This window comes from Platichthys flesus, chromosome 5, assembly GCF_949316205.1.
Source record: "Platichthys flesus chromosome 5, fPlaFle2.1, whole genome shotgun sequence".
In the NCBI taxonomy this organism is placed as follows: Eukaryota; Metazoa; Chordata; class Actinopteri; order Pleuronectiformes; family Pleuronectidae; genus Platichthys; species Platichthys flesus.
In genome coordinates, this window is record NC_084949.1 from 23,908,423 (window position 1) to 23,930,164 (window position 21,742).

The 21,742-nt window shown below is 43.0% G+C and overlaps 3 protein-coding genes across 3 annotated transcripts in view; 1 reads left to right on the forward strand and 2 right to left on the reverse strand.

Moving 5' to 3' along the window:
• Positions 1–615: 615 nt before the first annotated feature.
• alkbh5 (alkB homolog 5, RNA demethylase) lies at positions 616–5,414 on the reverse strand. Its single transcript, XM_062388655.1, has 4 exons — positions 4,047–5,414; positions 3,860–3,940; positions 3,628–3,756; positions 616–2,456 (listed from the first exon to the last, which is right to left on the reverse strand). The coding sequence occupies exons 1-4, from the start codon at positions 4,763–4,765 to the stop codon at positions 2,297–2,299; spliced, it is 1,089 nt and encodes a 362-aa protein (XP_062244639.1). The 5' UTR covers positions 4,766–5,414; the 3' UTR covers positions 616–2,296.
• A 387-nt stretch (positions 5,415–5,801) lies between these two features.
• The window catches only part of myo15ab (myosin XVAb), a 40,926-nt gene continuing 24,985 nt past the window's right edge, over positions 5,802–21,742 (reverse strand). Inside the window, exons 48-73 of the mRNA XM_062387390.1 lie at positions 21,380–21,473; positions 21,175–21,292; positions 20,161–20,276; positions 20,012–20,071; positions 18,964–19,039; positions 18,729–18,844; positions 18,511–18,629; positions 17,900–18,041; positions 17,444–17,555; positions 17,281–17,355; positions 13,129–13,334; positions 12,927–13,045; positions 11,815–11,884; positions 11,615–11,687; positions 11,444–11,517; positions 11,235–11,317; positions 10,989–11,119; positions 10,803–10,897; positions 9,924–10,001; positions 9,731–9,827; positions 8,798–8,958; positions 8,582–8,715; positions 7,825–7,958; positions 6,958–7,091; positions 6,679–6,819; positions 5,802–6,557 (exon numbers count right to left, since the gene is read on the reverse strand). Coding sequence (XP_062243374.1) covers positions 6,456–6,557; positions 6,679–6,819; positions 6,958–7,091; positions 7,825–7,958; positions 8,582–8,715; positions 8,798–8,958; positions 9,731–9,827; positions 9,924–10,001; positions 10,803–10,897; positions 10,989–11,119; positions 11,235–11,317; positions 11,444–11,517; positions 11,615–11,687; positions 11,815–11,884; positions 12,927–13,045; positions 13,129–13,334; positions 17,281–17,355; positions 17,444–17,555; positions 17,900–18,041; positions 18,511–18,629; positions 18,729–18,844; positions 18,964–19,039; positions 20,012–20,071; positions 20,161–20,276; positions 21,175–21,292; positions 21,380–21,473 — 2,860 coding nt within the window. The 3' untranslated portion in view covers positions 5,802–6,455. The remainder of the gene's footprint in view (positions 6,558–6,678; positions 6,820–6,957; positions 7,092–7,824; positions 7,959–8,581; positions 8,716–8,797; positions 8,959–9,730; positions 9,828–9,923; positions 10,002–10,802; positions 10,898–10,988; positions 11,120–11,234; positions 11,318–11,443; positions 11,518–11,614; positions 11,688–11,814; positions 11,885–12,926; positions 13,046–13,128; positions 13,335–17,280; positions 17,356–17,443; positions 17,556–17,899; positions 18,042–18,510; positions 18,630–18,728; positions 18,845–18,963; positions 19,040–20,011; positions 20,072–20,160; positions 20,277–21,174; positions 21,293–21,379; positions 21,474–21,742) is intronic.
• Positions 14,054–17,273, forward strand: LOC133954294 (E3 ubiquitin/ISG15 ligase TRIM25-like). The gene has a single exon (XM_062388654.1). The coding sequence runs from the start codon at positions 14,094–14,096 to the stop codon at positions 15,756–15,758; it is 1,665 nt and encodes a 554-aa protein (XP_062244638.1). The 5' UTR covers positions 14,054–14,093; the 3' UTR covers positions 15,759–17,273.

Below are 21,742 nucleotides of genomic sequence, written 5' to 3' on the forward strand. Positions count from 1 at the left end.
GCTGTTTCAAAATTGATTCCTGAAAAGAAACCAGCTCCATTTAAACACCAGAGAAATATTTAATAATCAGGTATTAATGGGACATTTGATTGTTGTGTGTTTGTAAGATCCACCCCTTTCCTCTTAATATAAATTTAGCGAGCTTAGCAGAAAAAACTGGAAATGCACCAGCTGATCACTGATGTCGACTAAATTAAATGGTTTCTTTCCAGGAAACATTTAAGGAGATTAGTTGGAACTAAACCAACCCCCTGTAAAATAGAGCATTGCCAATAACACCATTACAAGAAGGGGCACTTACAGTTTTGCTGCTTTAAATCAATACATTGTTCTCCCTACATATTCATGACCTGATATGTTGTGATAGTCTCTTACAGCTAAGGCCAAATCTACTATTAATGTTTTATATTTCTTTTTAACTCAAGACCCAAACAGAATTATGTCCAACTTAAGTAGATGTAATGTCTCCTTTTTCTTTACCAGTGTTTATTGTAAAATATCAAATTTAATTTAACTAATACAATTTGCAAACTTTATTTCTCATGTATTACCGGTAATAAGTTTGGAGACTGTGCTGCCTCTGATTGTGCAAATGAAAATATTTAAAAGAAGACAAAAAGTACAAACCCTTTATACATTTGATTGCAAAGATCTCAACACACACAAAAACAACAGGGTGATAATATGATTACTAATGTGATTCGTTAGTATGTCGTCCATCTTCATATATATCGTCTATGGTCACGATTATATAGCCGCTGCATCATTGAACAGAGAAGTTATCATGACACTGCTTGATCAGTTTAAACAGGTTACAAACTGCCTCAAAGTAATGTCACATCTAACATGAACTATATGAACAAGTTACACTGATCACGTGAAGCGGGATCATATAAATTATATGTGAATCTTAACGGCTCCATCGATGACATGAGAGTCAATGTTAATCCAGTCAAATTGAAGAGTTCTGTGATGTTTCAGTGGCTGATCATTTAACAATCAGCATAGTTTTAGGACAATTGTGATTTAATGATGAGAAATTAACTATTTTCAGCCATATTTTAATAAGACGTCACCATCTTTATAACCACTGAAGCTCATTGCACCACTGTAAGTGCTGCCACTGCCCACAAGGCTTGGTGTCCGTTCCCTGGCAGAGGAGCTCCAGTATTCTTCATGAGAAGTTAAAACTTTTTACTAACATGTTCACAACTCCAGCAGCGCTTCAGGAAAACCATGAACGCCGCCCATCCTATTTGTAGAAAGTAATATCTGCTCTGTGGTTATTTTTATTCTTGTGTAACTCCAGACTAACCAGTCGGCTAATGAGTGCCTCTGGAAATATGGCTGACTCAGCAGAAAAAAAATGCATACAGCAAACAAACCAAACTATGACAGTTTCATCTGAAGATACCAACCAAGAATTTAAACCCAAGAAAACAAGACGTAATAAGTTTCGGCTTTGCTCCGAAATCACTACAACTCGAATGAGGAAAAGTTAGATTTAATAGAGATTAGCAATAACATGGCATCTGTCACTATATCAGGAACTGCAACCTCAGACTGAAACTAAAGTGTAAAACAAGGCCTGAGTATATTTCCTCACTCCATTAAGCATCAGTTAAGTTGACATCCCATAGTGTGACCTTCAGGAAGAGGAACCACGGCTGAATCAAATAAAAACACAGAGCCTGGTAGGAAACCGGACAGTCACTGCAACCTGAACTGTGACAGAGGCTAAAGTTAACAGAGAGGAAGGAGATGGGATGGCACAGTAAAGGTTTGGATTAGAGATGAAGGTGAAACATAAAACAAACAAAAAAGTTTCATTCTGCATAAAAGTTCCCCCCATCAAAGACTATACAAATGTTTTGTACATTATAACAAGTTAGATCACAGCCCAGGTTTTTCTTTTGTACAAGTCCAGAGGTGCATCTTCCTTTCAGCTCTTAAGGTCTGTACATCTTGGTTACAAAAAAATACATGCCATTTCGTATCTATGCACATTAGGAACAAAATAAATGTTTGATTTAAAGGTAATCGAACAGTTAGACAACAGAGTCGAGCTGCAGCAGGTAACATGAAGTTCTATAAGGTGCAGCTTCGTCTGCCAGGAAACAAATATACACTCAAAACCAAACTCAAAATGCAGACGCTACGATGACTGGGCTCCGTGCGCCAGACTAAAACTGGAGCAAGAGAAAAACGATGTCTGATCAAATCAAGTTACGAGGCTAAAATACACAGAAGAAACGATAATATTTTAATAGTGTACGTGTGTGTGAGTGACGGGCGCTCAGTGGCGCCTCATTTTGACTTTGCGTCCTGAGCTCTCCCGGTGTTTGTCGGAGTCCTGGCCGCGCCGCCAGTAGGTCTCCGAGCTGCCGCTGCGGCGCCGCTGTCGGGAGAATGACGGGTGTCTGTTCTCCTCTTTATCCATCTCCAGGACCCTCGGCCTGGTGGGGGGGGGGGAAAGAGAGAGAGAGAGAGAGACGTCAAGTCATGTTTAGATCATTTTACAGATGTGGACTGATTGTGCATTAGTTTGCCTTTATGTTCTTTACACTAATGTGTGTTAAGCCCATTTTCAACTGGTCAATAAACCAACTGACATCTGCCTTCTGTCTGACACCCGAGTTGTTTTTTTACATCTTGTGAACAACGTGCAAACAGTGATTCTTTTATTTGCATCATTCAAATTGCAGCTCAGGCAAGACAGCGACATGAGAAAGCTCAGTTTCCGGCGCATTTGTGACAGCAAACACTTTTTAAACAGGTTTACCCGTGTTTAAAAACTAAAAAGAGGTATTATAATGTCTCTGTGTTTTGTTTTGCTTGTATTGAACGGAGGACATTTGTCCGTCTGGAGGTGATTTGTGATTACAAATACACAGCGGAGTCCAAAAGTCTGAGACCACTTTTGGCTGACTGGCTGTTGGGACAACCCCCCCACCAGCCACGACTAATCTGCCGCATCGTTGGACCGCAAAAGAAAACCCATTAACTTCTCACTCCATTCCAACTGCAGGGCCGGTCCCAGTGGTTAAGTCCAGGGCTGAATCTCAGTCCCAGTCAGACCACGGCTCTCCACCATGTGACTGTCTGTTCATTCATGTTCTTACCTCCGTTTCTACCACTCTCTGTCTTTGCCTCCTACAACAACAGACCACTTTCAAAATAACATGTGTCATGATAACAGACGGAGGACATGACAGCTCCCCAAAGGTAAAGACAAGTGTACAAGTCATAAACCCAACCTCCTCCATGTTAGTGGATGGGACATGGATCAAACTCAAACATTGATGTACACCTCAAAGATGGTTTCTGTCATTTTAGGTAGTAAGATTGATTGTAATTAGTATTTAAATTATATAAACACAGGGTGAACTATCATGATTGACAGCTGAGACTGACTATTTATTGGTCAAGCTTGCCCAAACACCCCCCCCCCAGCACTACTGTGCAGAATCTGACTCCAGATGAAACCAGCGTACATATCTGATATATTACTGGATAGTGGGAGGAAGTGGAGGTGCGCTGTCCATCTTTATTTACAGCCTATGGTCATGATCGTGTAGCCACCATGTACAACAGAGTCTGTATTGGGGGGGGGGGGGGGGGGTATACCTGTGTGCAGCATCGGGCCGTGCTCTGCGATGAGAATGAGAGCGTTTGGCCTTCAGAGGAGCGGGTCTCTCTACAGGGGGCGAACTTAAAGGGCTGTCGCAGTCCACTCGAGGGGCATCGGCTCTGGTCCTGGCAGGAGGAGGAGGAGGAGGAGGAGGAGGAGGAGGCACATGGGTTAGACCTGGATGTTATAAAACTACCATATTGTCGGGGTCAAAGTTTGCTGACTCACTTTCGAAGGATGATGACAGCACGCCGCGCTTTGATGTCCTGGGGCCGGATGCAATGGGTGATGTCATCTGCAGCGTAGCCACTGAGGAGGAGAGAAAGCTTTTTTTTTAAGTGACAAAGACAACAACCTCAGCAGCTGCAGAACCGACAGGGATCGAACATCCAACAGACAGTCCGGCCTGAATCACCTGAGCACCGTGACGCTGCCTCTCCTCACGGGCAGCACGAACACCGGCTCGGACACCCGGATGGGTTTGAACTGGAAGCGGCAGCCGAAGCACAGAGCGCTGTCACTGAAGAAGGACACGGACACGATGGGCCGGGCGAAGATGTGCAGGGGGTCCACGTGGGACACGATGCACCCCCCGGGCTGGTAATCATTGATCACCGCACTGTTGACAAACCCTTCCGGGATCACTCCGTTGGCCACCAGCCGCTTGATCACCAGCTCGTCCACCCAGCCGGGGATGTCGTCCACCTCCCCTTTGCGGTACAGCCTCTCCTGGCCCGGGCCACGCTTCTCCAGCTGGGCCCCGTACGTGTAGCCCTCCCCGAAGAAGTACTTGTTGCGGAGGGGCGCCCTGTCCACGGTGTGTTCCCGGTAGAGCCCGGCCTCTCCCTGGGCCACCACCTCGTCGATCTTCTCCTCGATGAGGGCGCACTCCTCCGGGGTGAAGGCGTCCTCCTGCAGGATGCTGCTGCTCACCCGGCGGGCCTCCTGCTCCCGGAGCTCCGCGCTGTCCTCGCCGTGCTCGCACTCGTCGCCGTCTGACTCCCGGTACTCGCGCTTCCGCCCCTTCCCGCTGCCGTTGCTCGTCCCGTCCACGTATTTATTTTTGGACTCGTCCCTGTGCGGAGGCATGGACTTGAGCTTCTGCCTCAGGTCGGAGAATCCGCCGGCTGCCATGTCAGCCACGACGCTAGAAAAAAGGCACTGTGACGGGCGTGTTGCTGCGTGTGCTCCCGACCAACAGACGTGTCAGCGCCGCATGTCAGTGCCGGGTTCACCGACCCTGGAGAATGTGACCGCTGTCAAGCCCGAGTATCGATGAGGGGGGGATCGGTGGCTAAAGGGAGCGTGCAGCGCTTACAAGTAGCATAGGCTAACGTGCTACACCGGCCTGTGGACACTACAACAACCGACCGGTGTGGAGCTCAACAACAAACAAGAAACGAGAGATTAATAAACAAACAGATGATGCGATCAACGCTGCGTCGGGGCCGCGACACGCTCAGCCAGCGGTGCGGCTAACGCTAGCCCGCCGAGCTTGCTAAGGTAGCCTCGCTAGCCTGGCTCGGTGTGTCAGTCGCCGCCTGGAAGAGCCGACAAACCCCGCAGAGACATTTCACATGTCCCCGCCGGACCTCGGAGCACCGGACACGTTCCACCTCAGGTCCGCGGAGCCCCCCGGAGCAACATGGCAGGAGACGTGACGCAGGGCTGGAGCTCGGTCGGTTGTCAGCATCACAGACGGATCACAGACCGAGTCCCAGGGAGAAAACGCTGGAAATAAACTCGTGGAACCTGCTGGGGATCTGCGCATGCGCCGTGGAGAGCTGCCACCGAGGGGGCGTGTCCGTCATGTGTCCTGGACGCGGATTTATTACAGGAGCGTGAGGGGGATATGACGTCACTGCTGCTAAATCTGTCCCATAATAATAATAATAATAATAATAAAAAGTCAAGAAGTGAGATAAGTACAAATTTATTTAAACTCACCCCTTTACCAGATTCTTATTTATCTATAACTATATCAATTATAGTAGTTCATACTTATGGGCCAATATTCATATCTTCTATTCATTAATTCTTTGTGTAAATAATAATAATAATAGCAGAAAATAGAATGAAAAGGTTTTCAAATCAAGCTCTATTCTAATTTCAACATTGTCCTACATGATGGAAGGAAAACATGTAATTACTTAATTGCTTAATGTTTTTATTTGAATGATTTAATATTCTGCAGGAGAGCTTGAACATTTAAGCCTTAAACCGATAAAGCCTTTTCTGAACCTAAATGTTTTTATCAAAGCATTGATACAAATCATTTCATTATATAATCTCAAACTGATACAGATTGAAATAAAATATTTGTTTTTTTATTGCTGTTTCATCATTTTAATAAATAAGCACAGAAGTGCACATATATATCTTTAAAAACTTTTTACAAAATAAACAGGTTGATATGAACATTGGTTGAACAAAACAATGATTTACACCAACATCAAGTGTAATAGTCAAAAGTAATACAAAATTTAAAAAAAACATCAGTTATAAAACACTGTAATAAAGATACAGATAAAAACCTATTTAATGTGAAATAAATGAAAACCACAGTAGGAAAAACTATTATCAAGTTGTAACTATGAAAAGAAACATTAAATAATATTCATATTCTTGGTATCTAGGCTGAATTCTGTGCAGTAAATATAATACATTAAACCAAAACACTTACGCACTGACTTTAGTGACTGAGTAAGCTGTAAAACAAACACCTGAAGTCAAGAGGTAGATTATTTTTGCAGGTTTCATTTCCATGTGTGTTTGTGTGTGTGTATGTGAGCTTTCAAGTGTGTGTGCACAGTTCAGCCCGGTGTTATAACATGGTGATTTCGCTGGGTGGTAGGGTGAGCCTCTTCTCCCGCACTAACATCATGTTTTCCACCTGCATGGCGATGACTCGACACAGCTCCAGACCCTGTGGACAAACACAACCAGTGTCAGCACGGACACTGAACCACAGCGACACAAAAAAATCATTACCAGCATGCGCTGCCTCTGAAGTGTGTCCTTGTCCGTGTGTTTGCTTGCGTAATCACCTGCTCCAGCTGCATCTGAATGACCCGTTGTGTGTTCATGTCCCCCAGGGTGAGGTCGACATACGGGTAACTGGTTCCAGCAGTGGGCCTCTGGGTGCGGCTGGACTGCACGTCCACCAGGGGGACCACTACCATCAGCTCCTGCACCACAGAGTCCACACGTGAGACACTTCAGACTGCAGATACATGAGACTACGTCTGGGCTCAGGTTTCAGTCACGATGAGCTGAGTCATATTAGTGTTTGTGTGTGTGTGTGTGTGTGTTGGGGGTGTCCTTACATGGGTATTTTTGTGCAGGAAGTGCAGCCCATGTTGATTGACAGCGACAATGCAGGGGGCATAGAAGGTAGTGGAGCTGCTGCTGTGGATGTAGAAGAACGAGGAGCCGAACATGGGGAACGCACTGATCAGGCCTGCACACGCCCAGACACAAAAAGATCTCGTTAAAGGGACAATTCACAGATTTTGCAAAATCAATTTCACTTAAATTAAATTATTAGTTGTATAATGCTTTTGGGCTCTGCTTGAGTTTTCTCAAAATAACCCTGAGGCTGGAGGAACAGTGTTTAAACAGTCTGTGTTCCACATAAAGGAAAAGAAGATTAAAAACATGTGTAATTACCAGTTCATTTAATGTCTCATGAAAGATTCAGGGTTTAGTTTAATTATTGGAAATGTCCGACGCAACATTTTGGAGGCCACTGGAGAGGAAAGCTCAAAGAACTATTGAGCTTTGGTGTTTGTAGTTAGACCATTAAAAAGAAAAATCTATCTCTTAACTTAATGGTAGAACAAATAAAATCACTTTATTCCTTCTTGTGAACAGAGGAAATATCTGTAAGTGTGACACATAACCAATGATTAATTCAGCTTCACAGATCATTCTTTGAAATGTGGAAACAGGAGAATAAAGCCTTAATCTACTTTTAACTGTATGACATTGTTCAATCACTGAATGTGGCTTTATGAATAATACTAATGTAACTTGAAGGACATAGTCTGGTCTTTTTTAATCTGCTGATGGTGTGACGGTTGATTTATATGTTTGCTGTTGTTTTGTTGGGGTACATTGTGAATTTAAATGTGGGGACAGTTGGGCTTTGGCAGAAGGTTTGAGCTCCACTGATACACAAACAAAGATCTTACCCATGAACTGCGCTCGGGCCTGGTGCGGATTCAGGGCCTGCACTTGTTGCATGTGCTGCGTCACCATGGTACTCCACTGCTGGGGCGGCTGCTTCTTGAACAGAGGTGCGGAGATGTACTCGGATAACTCATGTCTGGAGGAAGGGGGGGGGGGGGGGCAGAAACAGAATCTAAGATAAACACAAGTCTGCTTCGCTCTGTGATTTCCAGCATGTGTCACAATGATTTTCAACGGCTCAGTGAGTCGCCTCTGCTCTGCGGCTGGCTGAGTGTGTGGGCGGAGGGGGAGACGATGATAACTACAGTAAGAGCAAGAAACAACATTCAACAGTTGAGAAAGATAAAAAAAAAAAAGAAATCATGAAGTCAAGCAACCATCAAGTGAAAATGTTTTCATTTGATGGTATTCTTCACATTTCAAAACTGTTTAAAGAATAAAATCTATAATTTTCTTTAATTTGAATATTATATATAGGATGTTACATCAGTTTTTTCTGGATTAATCACAAACGACAAGAATAAAGCAGTGAAGATGTCTTCATTCACTTTCTGTGCATCTTCATTGTCTGCACGTTTCAATAGGGTGGTAAAAAATCTAATTATGATTTCTCGTGTTTCCATCTTGAGGCAAACAACACGGAGAGGAGTGAGCAAACGGAAAGAACTGGTGAAGCAAATGAAAAACACTCTTGAGACCACGATGGGTTCTGTAAACTGAAAACACGTCGGCCATTTCCCCTTGTTTCTGTTTGCTCACATGCTGGGGACGAAGACCATGTCTTTGGCTCTGTGCTGCAAAGCCGCCAGTTTGGAGATCTGGTGGAGCTGTTGATCGCTCACTTTCCCGTCTGGGAGCACATTAAGAAGGCCTTTACGGTAGTCCGGCAGGATCTACAAATACACACATACAACATTTACCCACACACATAAACGCCACATTTATACTGTGTGTATGTGATCACACCTGGTGTACCTGGTTATAATGCATCGCCACACACAGCTCGTTCTCAAACTTGAGCGGTTGAGTCCAGACGACTCGTCTGAACCAAAAGCTATAGCTGGAGTCGACCACCTCGGCCTCGGTCGCAACATCCAGGATGTACTCGTGTTTGTTCAGAGGACGCACATTCTGACCTGGACTCACACGCAAAACAACAGACGGTTATTGGTGACAACGAGATATGAATATTATCTAAATTGAGCATAAGCTACTCAGATAAAGAGCTAATAAAGGTTTCTCTGCAGTCCAGAGCTCCGGATCAGTTTCCGACCTCCACAAGCAGAATACAAACTACAAAGACACAATATAAAACTTGAAAAGTCATGTAAATATTTGCGAAGCCGCGTGCTGTGTGACGTGCTGTGTTTCTGAATAGCATAGAGGCGTGAGCAGCTGTCAGCTGTTCTCATGTGGAGATGGTTAATGTTAAAACAGGAAAAATAAACAGCAGAATGCAAAGTGTGCTGTTGGAGCGCTGCAAGGGGAGAAATCAGCACTGGAGCTTTCAACACGGGAAACATGTTAAAGCAGAAGAAACAGAAGTGAAGGATGTATTAATTCACTCGTGGGATATAATTGACTCATTAGGCAACATTTTGTAAGATGGATACATGAGAGGAAATTGTGTTTCTGATTGTTACAGACAGAGACGTCAGTGTTGTGTGGTATCTGTATCGGAAATGAGAAGCTGTTATTGAACACGTTCGTGTTATTGTTCCACGGCAGCCATATCAGCACTCGATTGACTTTTCTCCCGCAGCTGGAAAACCAAAGAGCAGCCTGATCTGTGATCTGTGATTGGTTCTGCTCCACTGACAATGATGAGGAGATTAAATGTGTGCACTCATACAACGTTTGACATGTGTGTGTGACAGAGAGGGAGAAGCAGACGTCTAGGGAGCACACCTCTGTTGGTGACTAAAAATATGGCATATTCCTCCATGGCCTCCAGCCTGTGTAAACCCATCTCATAGCACAGCTCCTCAATCACCTCCAGGGCAACCTGGAAAAAAACACACAACAGCATCAAACCCGCACGTCTGTGAGCACCCGGCTCCTTGAGGATGGCTGTGCTGGTGAACAGAAGCTGAACACCTACAGAGCAGGTTTTGATTTTCACATGGCGTTCGATTCCTCCAGGAAACAGAACGAGCTGCCGCTTTGAACTTCGACCCGCCTGAGGAGGAACAAGCACACAGTCATTCAATATAGATACGGTTCACACACTGGACAAGTTGTACTGGGGCTGAAACCTATATCCAGAAATAACAAAGTATAAATATATAGGTTCAACTTTGAGAAAAAAACATAAGAATAATCAAATATGATGCCTTGTGGTTTAAATTACACCAAATATGTGGTAGTAGATGTTTCAAGGAAAAGGATGAGGATATTCTTTAGCTTCCTTATTGTCAAAAAATCTTGTAAAAATAACAAATTGAACATCTTCCTCTTTAATTATGTTTAGCCCCAAGCCCTCTGCTCCCTAAATAAATAAATTTGTCTTTTCCTAAAACGGCCAAGAACTTTATTTATTGTTTGGGGAACTTATTACTCAAAGAGGAGTTGATAGTGATTTTGTTAGCAGACTGTTTTCATGCTATAGTGGTCGTCTTCATCATTATGGAAGAACATGTCACCAGGATTTTATCCTCAATGTTGTGTGCGCTCAACGTTGAGGATAATATCTGTCAGCATTAGGATACACAGGAAATTCATTGTTGTCATAAACAGATTTAATGTAAAGAGAACTTCATCAAACTCATCCTTCTAAATTTGCTCCATTTTTTAAATCATCTAGATGCTGCTTACATTAATATTAGTAATATTATAACATGAAATAAAATTAGCTGCCAATACTTCGACTCTATAATTGAATGAGAAAAGAAATTGTACATGTATTTGAGTATATTTACACTCTAATTACTAGTTCTGAATACTTCTAGGACCTGAATACTTCTTCCACCAGTGCACTGACCATCATAGCTTTCAGCTCCATGCTGTTGGGCGAAACAATGCGGCCGCCATATTGGAAAGTCTTCTTCAGGTTCTGCTCGCATGCTTTAGCTATACCTGTCATATTAAAAGAAAATGTTACATGCTAGTTGCTTGGGCAGCAGATTGTCACATGTCAATCACGTGTGTGTGTGTCTGTGTGTTTCACCCTGATACTGAGCCCCAGCGCTGCGAGAGGCCTGCTGCAGGTACTTCAGGAGGAACGGCTTCAGGACTTCAGAGCAGCGATGGAAAGCAGTCAGGATGTACAGCAGCCTCCAGCCTCGTTGGCAACTATCTCTGCTCCACACAGGAGACCACAGACACACAAACACACAAAGCATCATGGTGAAGAAAGAGACGCGTGGCGTGCGTTGTTTGTGATGTGGAACGTGCAGTGGTTCAGCAGACTCACGGTTTGGAGCTGGTGTTGCCATTAAGCTGTTTGAGGAGCTGGCAGTAAGCCTCATCCCGCATCAAGGTGAACTCTCCTATGAGCTGAGGACACACACACACACCGTACACACGCACACCATACACACACACACACACGCAAACACACACACATTAGCAAACTGTCGAAGAGAAAAAGTTTGTCTACCACATAACTCTGCGTGTCCTCACCTTGAGGAACGTGCTGACTGCCTCGTGCTCCGTCAGTCCCCTTGATGGCGAATCACCCATGAAACGCATGGCCACTACACAAAACACACAATCAGACACACACAGAGCATCTTTTATCAGAAGAGGACGTCTTAGGAGCAGAGTCACTGTAACAGGAGGAGAAAAACTTACATATGAAGAGATCAGCGGCCACTCTGTTCATGTGCGCATCCGTGAACTCTATCAGAGACTCGGTCAGAGGAGTCTGAAGAGGAGAACATCATGAGAGAAGTGTTATAAGGAAGAGCTGATAGAGCCCGAGACCACACAGCCTCTGGAGAAGAGAGCTGGTGTGTTAAGATTCTGTAAGTTACAGGAAGAAGAAGAGGCACCTTAGAGAACTTGATCATTTCACTGGGCTCCCTGGAGTCTCGGTTCTTGCCTTTGCCTTTCAGGGAATCTCTGAAGAGAAGATCAGTGACAAATGAAGACTTGAGATCAAAAAAGGAAAGAGAGCTTGAATAAAAATATATATTATAGAAATACAACATTTCCAGAAGATAAACTCCTTATTTTAAATTTTTTATTCTATGAAAGTGTAGAATCATTTACATTAAACTGACTCTGATTCTCTCACTATTCTGACTCGACCCCATCTATGTATTTGTATCTAGAGAATTCCCTGAAATCTTTAAAAATAAGATGGGGTTGATTTCAACCACTGAAATATTTTACAAAATAATATGTTTTGAATGTAACACCTGCAATCAACAGGTGTTTTCTGTGTGTGGTCAGACTATTGTTTGAGTGACAGCTCTGCTCTCCTGGTAATTCTGCAGCCCCTGCAGGAGAGTACAACTTGTTGACCTGTTATCAATATGATCACTCATATTATCGCTGGAGGCAGGGTGTTGTTTTTGCCCCTGTCTCTCTCTCTCTATATATATATATATATCTGTGTGTGTGTGTGTGTGTGTGTGTGTGTGTGTGTGTGCGTGTGTGTGTATGTGGGAATGGGTATAACTTGGGGAAGTTTCTCTGGATGACTTATTTGTATTGCCAACCTATATCATTTCAGGTATTGGAATGATTTAATCACAAAAAAGTCACACAGTGTCCTCATATTGTAAACATAATGTCACAATGACATAATTATTAAATAGCATTATTACAATATGAAAAATATAGCATTTGCTGATTAGGTACATACAGCATGAAGTATTATACTTTTCATAAATTTCCATCATAATTTTACCCGATTTCAACCTGACTATGTCTAATTAAGGAAATTAAATACAACACTGAGGGTGTTTAGTGGTTAAAAGTTTTACGTAAATGCAGTGAAATATTTCTATAAGTATAAAGTATCTTAAAATTGTACTTCTGAACACAAGTTGAGTAAATGTACTTCAATTATTTTTACCAGTATATATAATAAACTAGGTGATGTGTGTCTTTCCATGTGTGAGTTTATATGAGTACATTATTTCTCTTTTTGTCTCACCCCTTCCCGCTGGGTCCCCGTCTGAAGTATTTCCTGGCAAACTCCAAGATGTCATATTTACTGTCCTGCAGGCTCCTCTCATCCAGATCTCCATCAGGGAATCCATCCAGGGAAACTTTCTGAAGGGCAAAGATTGACAGTTAAAAACCACCTGACAGACAGCTGCATGTGTGTATGTGTGAGTGTGTGTGTGCATGTGTACCTCAATCGTCTGATCTATCTCGTGTGCAGCCATGGTGGACGCCACAGCAACAGCAATGGCTGACGACACAGCAAACTGTCCGGCTCCTCCACGAGGCTCGGCCTTACGGTCCAGTGGCAGTGACAGGAAGTCCGGAGCAGCAACGGGATGGACGCACTCGGCCGGAAACGCACCTGAGCGTCCGAACACGGCACCAAACTTCCAGCCTGAGAGAGAGATTACAAAATGCAGTTAAACAAACACACACACACATACACCTGGCTGCTGTGGCCTCCCAGGCTGAGACGTGATGATTGAAAGCTGACACTGACTGAAGAGGACAGTGTTTGTATCTTAATATATTTTAATATTGTAAAAAGAGCTAATGGATTCTTCGTGCTTTTTGTGTATGTATGTGTTGTTATGATGTGTATTGGTTGTGTGTGACTACTTTTTACAAACCAATTGGTCCCTCTGGGACAGTAAAGACGATCTTACCATTAACTTTACCTTTATTCTACTTTTTTAGTATTTCATTCTTCAATGAGTGAGTTTTTATTTCTTATTTTTACGAGTTTTTCTTTATAAGTTTGAGATGTGCTTTGTAAATAAAGATGTGATTTATTATTATTAAATGCTCCTATGAGATTTGACTTCAATGGTTACTGTATGTTGTGAATGAAGGATAACACACTCTGCATCTCACTGAAAGCTTCTCTGAACACCAGGCGAGAACAGGCCACTGCGAAATGCACTTAGTCCTGAAAAACCAACAACTACTTCCTCAACCACAACCAGCTCCACCCAGTTAGGATCTGTCTGTGTCTCCTCCCTTCACATGTGTGTCAGTGTAAGAACCAGTGAACAACAAGCCGTGCACTGTGGGAGATGAGTCACTGCAGGAAGTGAACGAGAAGGGGAGGAGCAGAGAACTGTTTCTGTTCAGAGGAAGTGAAACTGTTCAACAGTCACTGACACCAACTGAAATGGCGGAGCAAGAAAATCAACTGGACAGAGAAAGATTCTGCTGTTCGATCTGTCTGGAACTACTGAGGGATCCGGTGACTACTGGCTGTGGACACAGCTACTGTCTGAGCTGTATTAACACCCACTGGGACAAAGAGGATGCGAGAGGAAGCTACAGCTGTCCTCAGTGTAGACAGACCTTCACACCGAGGCCTGCCCTGGTGAAAAACATCATGTTAGCTGATTTAGTGGAGGAGCTGAAGAAGACTGGACTCCAAGCTGCTCCTGCTGATCACTGCTATGCTGGATCTGTAGATGTGGCCTGTGATGTCTGCACTGGGAGAAAACTGAAATCTCTCAAGTCCTGTTTGGTTTGTTTGGTCTCTTATTGTGAAAAACACCTCCAGCCTCATTTTCAGTCACCTCCATTTAAGAAGCACAAGCTGGTGGAGCCTTCGGAGAAGCTCCAGGAGAGCATCTGCTCTTGTCACAATGAGGTGATGAAGATGTTCTGCCGCACTGATCAGCAGTGTATCTGTTATCTCTGCTCTGTGGAGGAACATAAAGACCACGACACAGTTACAGCTGCAGCAGAAAGGACTGAGAGGCAGAGAGAGCTCGGGCTGAGGAGACAAACAATCCAGCAGAGAGTCCAGGACAGAGAGAAAGATGTGAAGCTGCTTCAACAGGAGGAGAAGGCCCTCAATGGCTCTGCTGATAAGGCAGTGAAGGACAGTGAGAAGATCTTCACTGATCTGATTCGTCAGATGAAGAAAAGAAACTATGATGTGAAGCAGCAGATCAGATCCCAGCAGCAAACTGAAGTGAGACGAGTCAGAGAGCTTCAGGAGAGACTGGAGCAGGAGATCACTGAGCTGAAGAGGAAAGACCATGAACTGAAGCAGCTCTCAGACACAGAGGATCACAACCAGTTTCTACACAACTACCCCTCACTGTCACCAGTAGCTACACACTCCAGGATCAGGATCCGTCCTCTGAGGTACTTTGAGGACATGACAGCAGCTGTGTCACAGGTCAGAGGTCGACTACAGGACATTCTGAGTGAGACAGAGACAAAGATTTTACAGATCGTGTCTCAAGTGGATGTTTTACTGCCACAACCAGAACCAAAGACCAGAGCGGATTTCTTAAAATATCCACAGGAAATCAAACTGGTTCCAAACACAGCACATAAACAGCTGTTATTATCTGAGGGAAACAGAAAAGTAACATGTATAAGCAAAGAACAGTCTTATTCTTATCACCGAGACAGATTCACTGGTTGTTGTCAGGTCCTGAGTAGACAGAGTCTGACTGGACGTTGTTACTGGGAGGTGGAGATGGTAGGACATGGAGTTGGTGTAGCAGTCACATACAAGAATATCAGCAGAGCAGGAAACTCACTTGAATGTGGATTTGGATTCAATGATAAATCTTGGATGTTGTTTTGTCATGTAAAGAGTTATCACTTTAATTACAACAACATCAGGACTCCAGTGTCAGGTCCTGTGTCCTCCAGAGTAGGAGTGTACCTGGATCACAGTGCAGGTGTTCTGTCCTTCTACAGAGTCTCTGACACCATGACTCTCCTCCACAGAGTCCAGACCACATTCACTCAGCCTCTCTATGCTGGAGTTTGGGTTTGTTATCATGGAGCCACAGCAGTGTTCTGTAAACTCAAATAGACTCGAGTCATTAAAAGCAGTGATTTAGATTCTGTGTGTAAATCTTTAACTTCTTTTGTCTCCATGTTTGTTGATCAAAGTTCGTCGTGGTGACGTTTCTGCTCCGCACAGAGATCAGCTGTCAATCAAACACTGACCTTCCTTTATCACATATATTTAGTTCTCACTTTGTAAAGACAGAAATCTATAATGACACTGACATTATTGTGTTTGAAAGAACAGGCCCATGAAATAAAAACCCAAATATCGTATCAAAAGTTTTGTCTGAAACCCAGTAACCACAAGACTCACCTCTTCTCCACAGCTAGACTCGTAACCAACAACCTGAGTCTCTTGTGCTATGTAAGGTTTGTTTATAGGATTTCTGTTGTCCAGGTGTAAAAAAAAAATAAATAAATACATGAAGATAAATTACAAATGTGAGTGTAGCTGCACTTTCATTGGAATCAGTCTCATCCACTATCTGTTTGACGTGACTTCTCCTCACCTGTGATACTTTCTCATCTTATGTGTCCTCAAGAAATGACACAAATCAATATTTTTCAAATTGCATCGCCCTCGTCCATCTGGAAAAAATTTTCTTCTGATATGATATTGTATTCCAGGAGCACCGCGGGGAATGTTAACATCACTGCACCTATTTCTCCTTGACATAAAAAAATACTATCATACCTCCAGGCTGCACAGACATGGGCCAGGTTAGTAAATCTCTCCAAGCTGACAGTTTGAACTGTCACTTTGTTTATTCTTGGACGATGCAAACACCTGGTTACAGACATCTGGATGAACGATGGGATTCTAAAGTAACGTGATACAAATATTGAATCTTAAAATATCAGCTTCTAATGGAATTTGGTGTTACAGAGGGAGAATCAAACCCTTTTCATTGCCACTTCTCACCCTGAGCATGTCTTCTTGCTCTGTGTATCTTGATTGTGAAACTGATGAGAGTCATAGCATCAGTTGTCAGAGTTTGGCCAAGCCGACTTGAGAGTGATGCTCAACCGTAGATCAGTTAAAAATTCTTAGAAGTCATTAGAGACCTGTGTTTATCTCCAGTAATCAGCAGGAAACCATTAAAGCATGAAGGACATTTTGAAGTCCTTCATGCTGTAAAAAAGTAAATGGTACTTACTTATAGCAATTTGTAGTTTTGCTTTATTTTTAAAGAAATTGTATTTTCTTGATTCTTGTTGTTCTGGGTTTGTACCCTCGAGGTTTAATGCACTTGTTGTGAGTCGCTTTGGATAAAGCGTCAGCTAAATGAAATGAAATGTAATGTAATGTGATGCAATGTAATGTAATGAAGTGGCAGCTCCCCTGGTTGAGGAAGCCCGGGATCGTTCAGTTGTGTTCAGAATGTTGACGGCTTTTGTTTTTTCTACATATAAAAACACTTAATTGGTCGGACACAGATCCCAACAGAATTAATCACAGCATGTAAATGTAGAGGGCGCTGTTGCTCAATAAAATTTGCATTGTGTTGCATTAACCTGGGAATAATAAATCTGTAAAAACTCACCAAAGTCTTGAGTGTCTCTCTTCAGCTCCTCCAAAAACACCACCTTCTTCCTCACCACACAGCCGTAGCTATAACCTGGAGGTGAAAACACACACACACTTGGATCAGAGACTCACATCACACATACCAGGACATGATTTCCACGACAGGAGCTGTGTGTCACCTTTCTCCAGCCCGTCCATGACCTGAAGCCTGATAACGTCTCCTTTGTGGAAACTGAGCATCGAGCGGTCGTCCGTCACAAAGTTCCGTTCAGCGATCACGTAGTCTGAGTCCTGAGGGGAAGGAACACACAGAGAAATGCAACCACACTGTTACATGATGCTGTATTTGATCATATTTGAACTAAATTGATTTTCGCTTTTGCATTTTTGCACTTTCACCCAAAGATCTGCTGATTCCCTGTATCACAAATAACTCTTTCTGACATCTTCCAGGAAAGAGCGTTGGGGGGATTTAGCAATCCCCCCCCCCCCCCCCCCCCCCCAAAATTGGACTAAACTACAGCCATGTCAGGTTGAATGAAAAGTGATGAGTGTGTTTATGTGTTGGGTGTCAGCAAATGAATAGAATTTCGTCTGCCCTCTTTAAGCTAAGAGTGAGTGTGTGCGCTTCTCACCCGTTTGATCTCACAGATGAAGGTGTCTATGAGGTGTTTGACTTGCAGGGCCTTGGCTGAGAACAGGATCAGCTTCTCATTGGTCAGGTTGAACTCCAGCATGTTCTCTGACGGGATGGTTACAAACAAGATGTCTGCGTAGCTGTAAAAAAAAGCAGCGAGACTTAATAGATGACGTTTTCAAACACTTTCCGGGGATCTAGTGAATTTAAATGTGTTTTTAGAAAGGGGGAATGTTGGGCTTTAGCAGAGGTTCTAGTTTAAAATCTATTACAACCTATTTCTTTCCTCTTTCTGACACCTTATGTCAGTCATCGTGTCACTTTACTTTGAATAGCACCATTGAATAGTACTTTGGAAAATTTGTCCTTAAAACATATTCACAAAAGTGCCAAAAGGCTTTAAATCACATTTTTCTGGCTTCACTTCTAATCCTCAATTGTGAGACAGGCCCCAGCTGAACACACATCAGGGAAAATTGAAAACTCACCGGATCCTTACTGATCTGATTTTTCACAAATCAATAAAACAAATATATCTGGCCATTGAAAAATAGGAAATGAAATGTTTTTGCCGATTTGCAGAGAACAACATAAAAGAGAAGCACATACGTGTAGGGTCGCAGGACTCTGAAGTAGTCTGGGGCTGCAGCGCTGCTTCTTACGGTCTTCAACAGCTTAATTCCGCTGTGTGACACTGATAACACCTGCACACCTGTTCCTACACTACCCTGCACACACACACATAAAGTAAACATACAGAGGCTTAATAACAAATGACAGTAACACATGGAGAAACAATTTCCCCTCTGAGGATTTACCGCCCTCACCGAGGCAGGGAAGAGTCGGGAGAAGTAGATTTCCCAGGTTTCCCTCGCTGCCGTCACGACTGTCTTCTTCACGTGCTCCTCAACCGGATCCATATTCTGCTCCACCCCGTGTTTAGCTGTCAGTCACACAAACACACACACACACATTAACTCATGATTGTTGAGGAGATCTGTTTAGATTAGAGATTTTTACTGTCCAAATGAAACATGTCTCCAGGAAGAACAGACAGACTACCGAACAGAGCTTTCATTCTCTGCCTTTCATCACGAGTGATGCGAACGCACGCCTCTGACAGAGTGTCATTCACGATCTGTGGGAGCCAAAAGAGAGGATAAGGAATGTTAGTAATAATTTAGTTGAACTTTCTATGATATATCTGTGGTCAGAAAAATACGGAGCGCAATTGGCAGAAAAGATGGTCAGTGATTTAAGAAACATTTTAAAGGGGAACTCTGGTATTTTAAGCCTGGGCCCTTTGTTTATAAATGTGGTTGTGTAAATTAATGGTACTTTGTAATAACTTTTGGAATTGGTCCACGGGCTGCCACGACACGGCGGCAGTTTAACCTTACGGAGCAACTTCCAAAGTCCATTAAATGTGCACTTAAAGGGCTTTTATTCACCAAAAATGTTATTCTGGGTCTTTGTGAAGAGTCTGGCAACACACGTCTCATTTAACAAGATGTCTCATACTCGAGGTGCGTGAGACTTGGGTTGTTGTAAGAAGATGGAGGTGGAGCCGTGAGTGAGTGAGAGAGAGAGAGAGAGAAAGAGAGAGAGAGAGAGAGAGAGAGAGAGTTGAAGAAAGAGAGAGTTTGGAGTTTTTTTACCAGTCTACTGACAGATGGCTCCTACAAATTGAAAGATAGAAGAGAAATGACAGAGAGAGAGAGAGAGAGAGAGAGAGAGAGAGAGAGAGAGAGAGAGAGAGAGAGAGAGAGAGAGAGAGACAACTAGCTGCTGTACGGCTATGAAGCTCTGGAAACTCCCAGAAAGACCCAGAATAACAGTTTGATTCTATTAACGGGAGAAATAATTTAACTTTTAGTGGACACATCTTGGACTTGGCACATTTGCCCCATTTGATTGCATTGTAGCCACTGCTGCCGGTGGAGGTGATCGCCTGAACCTATTCCAAAAGTTTTTTAAGGTACCATAAACGTAGGGGCCCGGCTGTAAATGACTTGAAATCCACTTTAAATAAAAACATATAAAGCTGATATTAAACACAGCTGTTGATGTCGTTTCCATCCAGCTTTAACTCAACCTCCTCTGAAGTTACCTGTTTGAAAATGAGGTCGAGCACCACTGGGTTGTTGAAGCTGTCTTTGGGATAGAAAACCTGTCATAATAAAAAATACACAAACAATGAAACACAAACATTTTGTCAGTGGATCATGATGTTTTTTGTGTATCTCTGCATGTACACACCTCCTTCCTGAGGTACAGTCTCCAGGGGACGTTGGTGTAGGTGTAGTGCTCTTCGTTGGTGCTCTGATGAAGTTGTGTCTGGATGCTTTCAGTCTCCACAGGGAGCTCTCGAGAAACTGCATCAAATACATCAGATCACACTTCAGCTTCAGTCTTACACAACACGTTAAACGCTCACAGACAGTTTGATGGCTTCTCCCCGATGCTCAAGTTTAAATGAGGTTGTGGAGGAACAGACGTGAAGATAATGTGTGAGGTGGAAGGGACAGATTTTCTAAAAACAATGGTTAGTTGTTGAAGCTGTGGCTGTTTCACAGCTCATGGAAATGAATAAAGCTCGATTGATATTCATATTTGGGGGCGGATATATATAACTATATATATAAAAAAATTGGCAATGATTTTTAAGATGTTCTTATCAAACCCTTATGAAAAGGAAATATAAGTGAGGCTTGAAATTGTACAGTTTAACCACAAAATGTTATTTAAATAATAATAAATAACTTAAAATTAAGTAAACTCAACTACAACCAAAAATATAGAGCTATAAAATAATTTATTAAATTAAGTTACCTCAATGCACATCTTTTTATTCCGTAAATAAATCACTGCATATTAGAACTAATACTAATATATCTGTGAAATGTTTGTGATGGCTGATTTTATACATATTCATTCTGTGATCTAACAGGTGCTTATCTGTATTATAAGATATATGAGAAAACTTTAATGATAATTACCATTGAGTAAAAAGCCTTCGTTGTTTATTGAACTAAAAAACTGTCTAAAATAACAAATGCTGTGGGGCGAAGAAAAAGAAGCAGCATAAATAAAAGGTTAGAAACATTTGAAAAAGGCTTCTCTTGAGGAAAGGAAGGAATTCAACAAGATCTCTCGGGCTTTCGGCTGCACACAGTCTGTTCTTGTGAAAGCTCCACAGGACACAGGAGAGGATGTTAGCCAAGCTCCTCTTGGAATATGTGAAGTGAGCCTAGTGTGGTGGTGTGAAGTTACCTGGAGGATGTTTGGGGAGAGAACGCTCAGGTGCTCTCGTCTTCATACTCTTGCTGGGTTTTAATCCCACCTCTTTCACTGCAGGTGTGGAGGGTGGGGGGGCAGCTGTGCGTTTGGGCTGGACACACACACACACAAGCATTTCCTTGCAACACAAGTATCACTATTATAAGCATCAGAATTCAGGTGTTTGTGTGTTTTTTACCAGGGGAGCAGGAGGATGTTCCATCTGGGGTTTGAGAATCTGTAAAGCTTCATCATGAGCAGTCTGCCTCTTCTTGAACTTCCCCTCTGGTCTCCTGAACACATGCACTCTGTGTCAGCTCTGCAAATTACAAATCTTCGCATGATATAATTGTAATGTATTGTGTAATCTACGCTGTGTTTCTTGTGTAAACACAATCATTGTGGTGCTGTGTGCTCACTGCGAGCCACAACATTGCAATCAGTGTCTGTTGGTTGTTTGTCTCAGTCGGGGATTTCCAGTGTGTGACCAGTGATTCTGTGACTGGAGATAACATCGTGCTGCTGTCGTACAAAACTCCACCATGCAAACTCCTCAGTGTGT

Excerpts from the sequence above, each read along its gene's own strand:
- alkbh5 (XM_062388655.1), bottom strand. The coding sequence starts at position 4,765 with ATGGCAGCCGGCGGATTCTCCGACCTGAGGCAGAAGCTCAAGTCCATG. Across the intron at positions 3,941-4,046 it reads GGCAGCGTCACGGTGCTCAG|TGGCTACGCTGCAGATGACA; the intron begins GTGATTCAGGCC and ends TCTCCTCCTCAG. Across the intron at positions 3,757-3,859 it reads GCTGTCATCATCCTTCGAAA|GACCAGAGCCGATGCCCCTC; the intron begins GTGAGTCAGCAA and ends TCCTCCTGCCAG.
- LOC133954294 (XM_062388654.1), top strand. The coding sequence starts at position 14,094 with ATGGCGGAGCAAGAAAATCAACTGGACAGAGAAAGATTCTGCTGTTCG.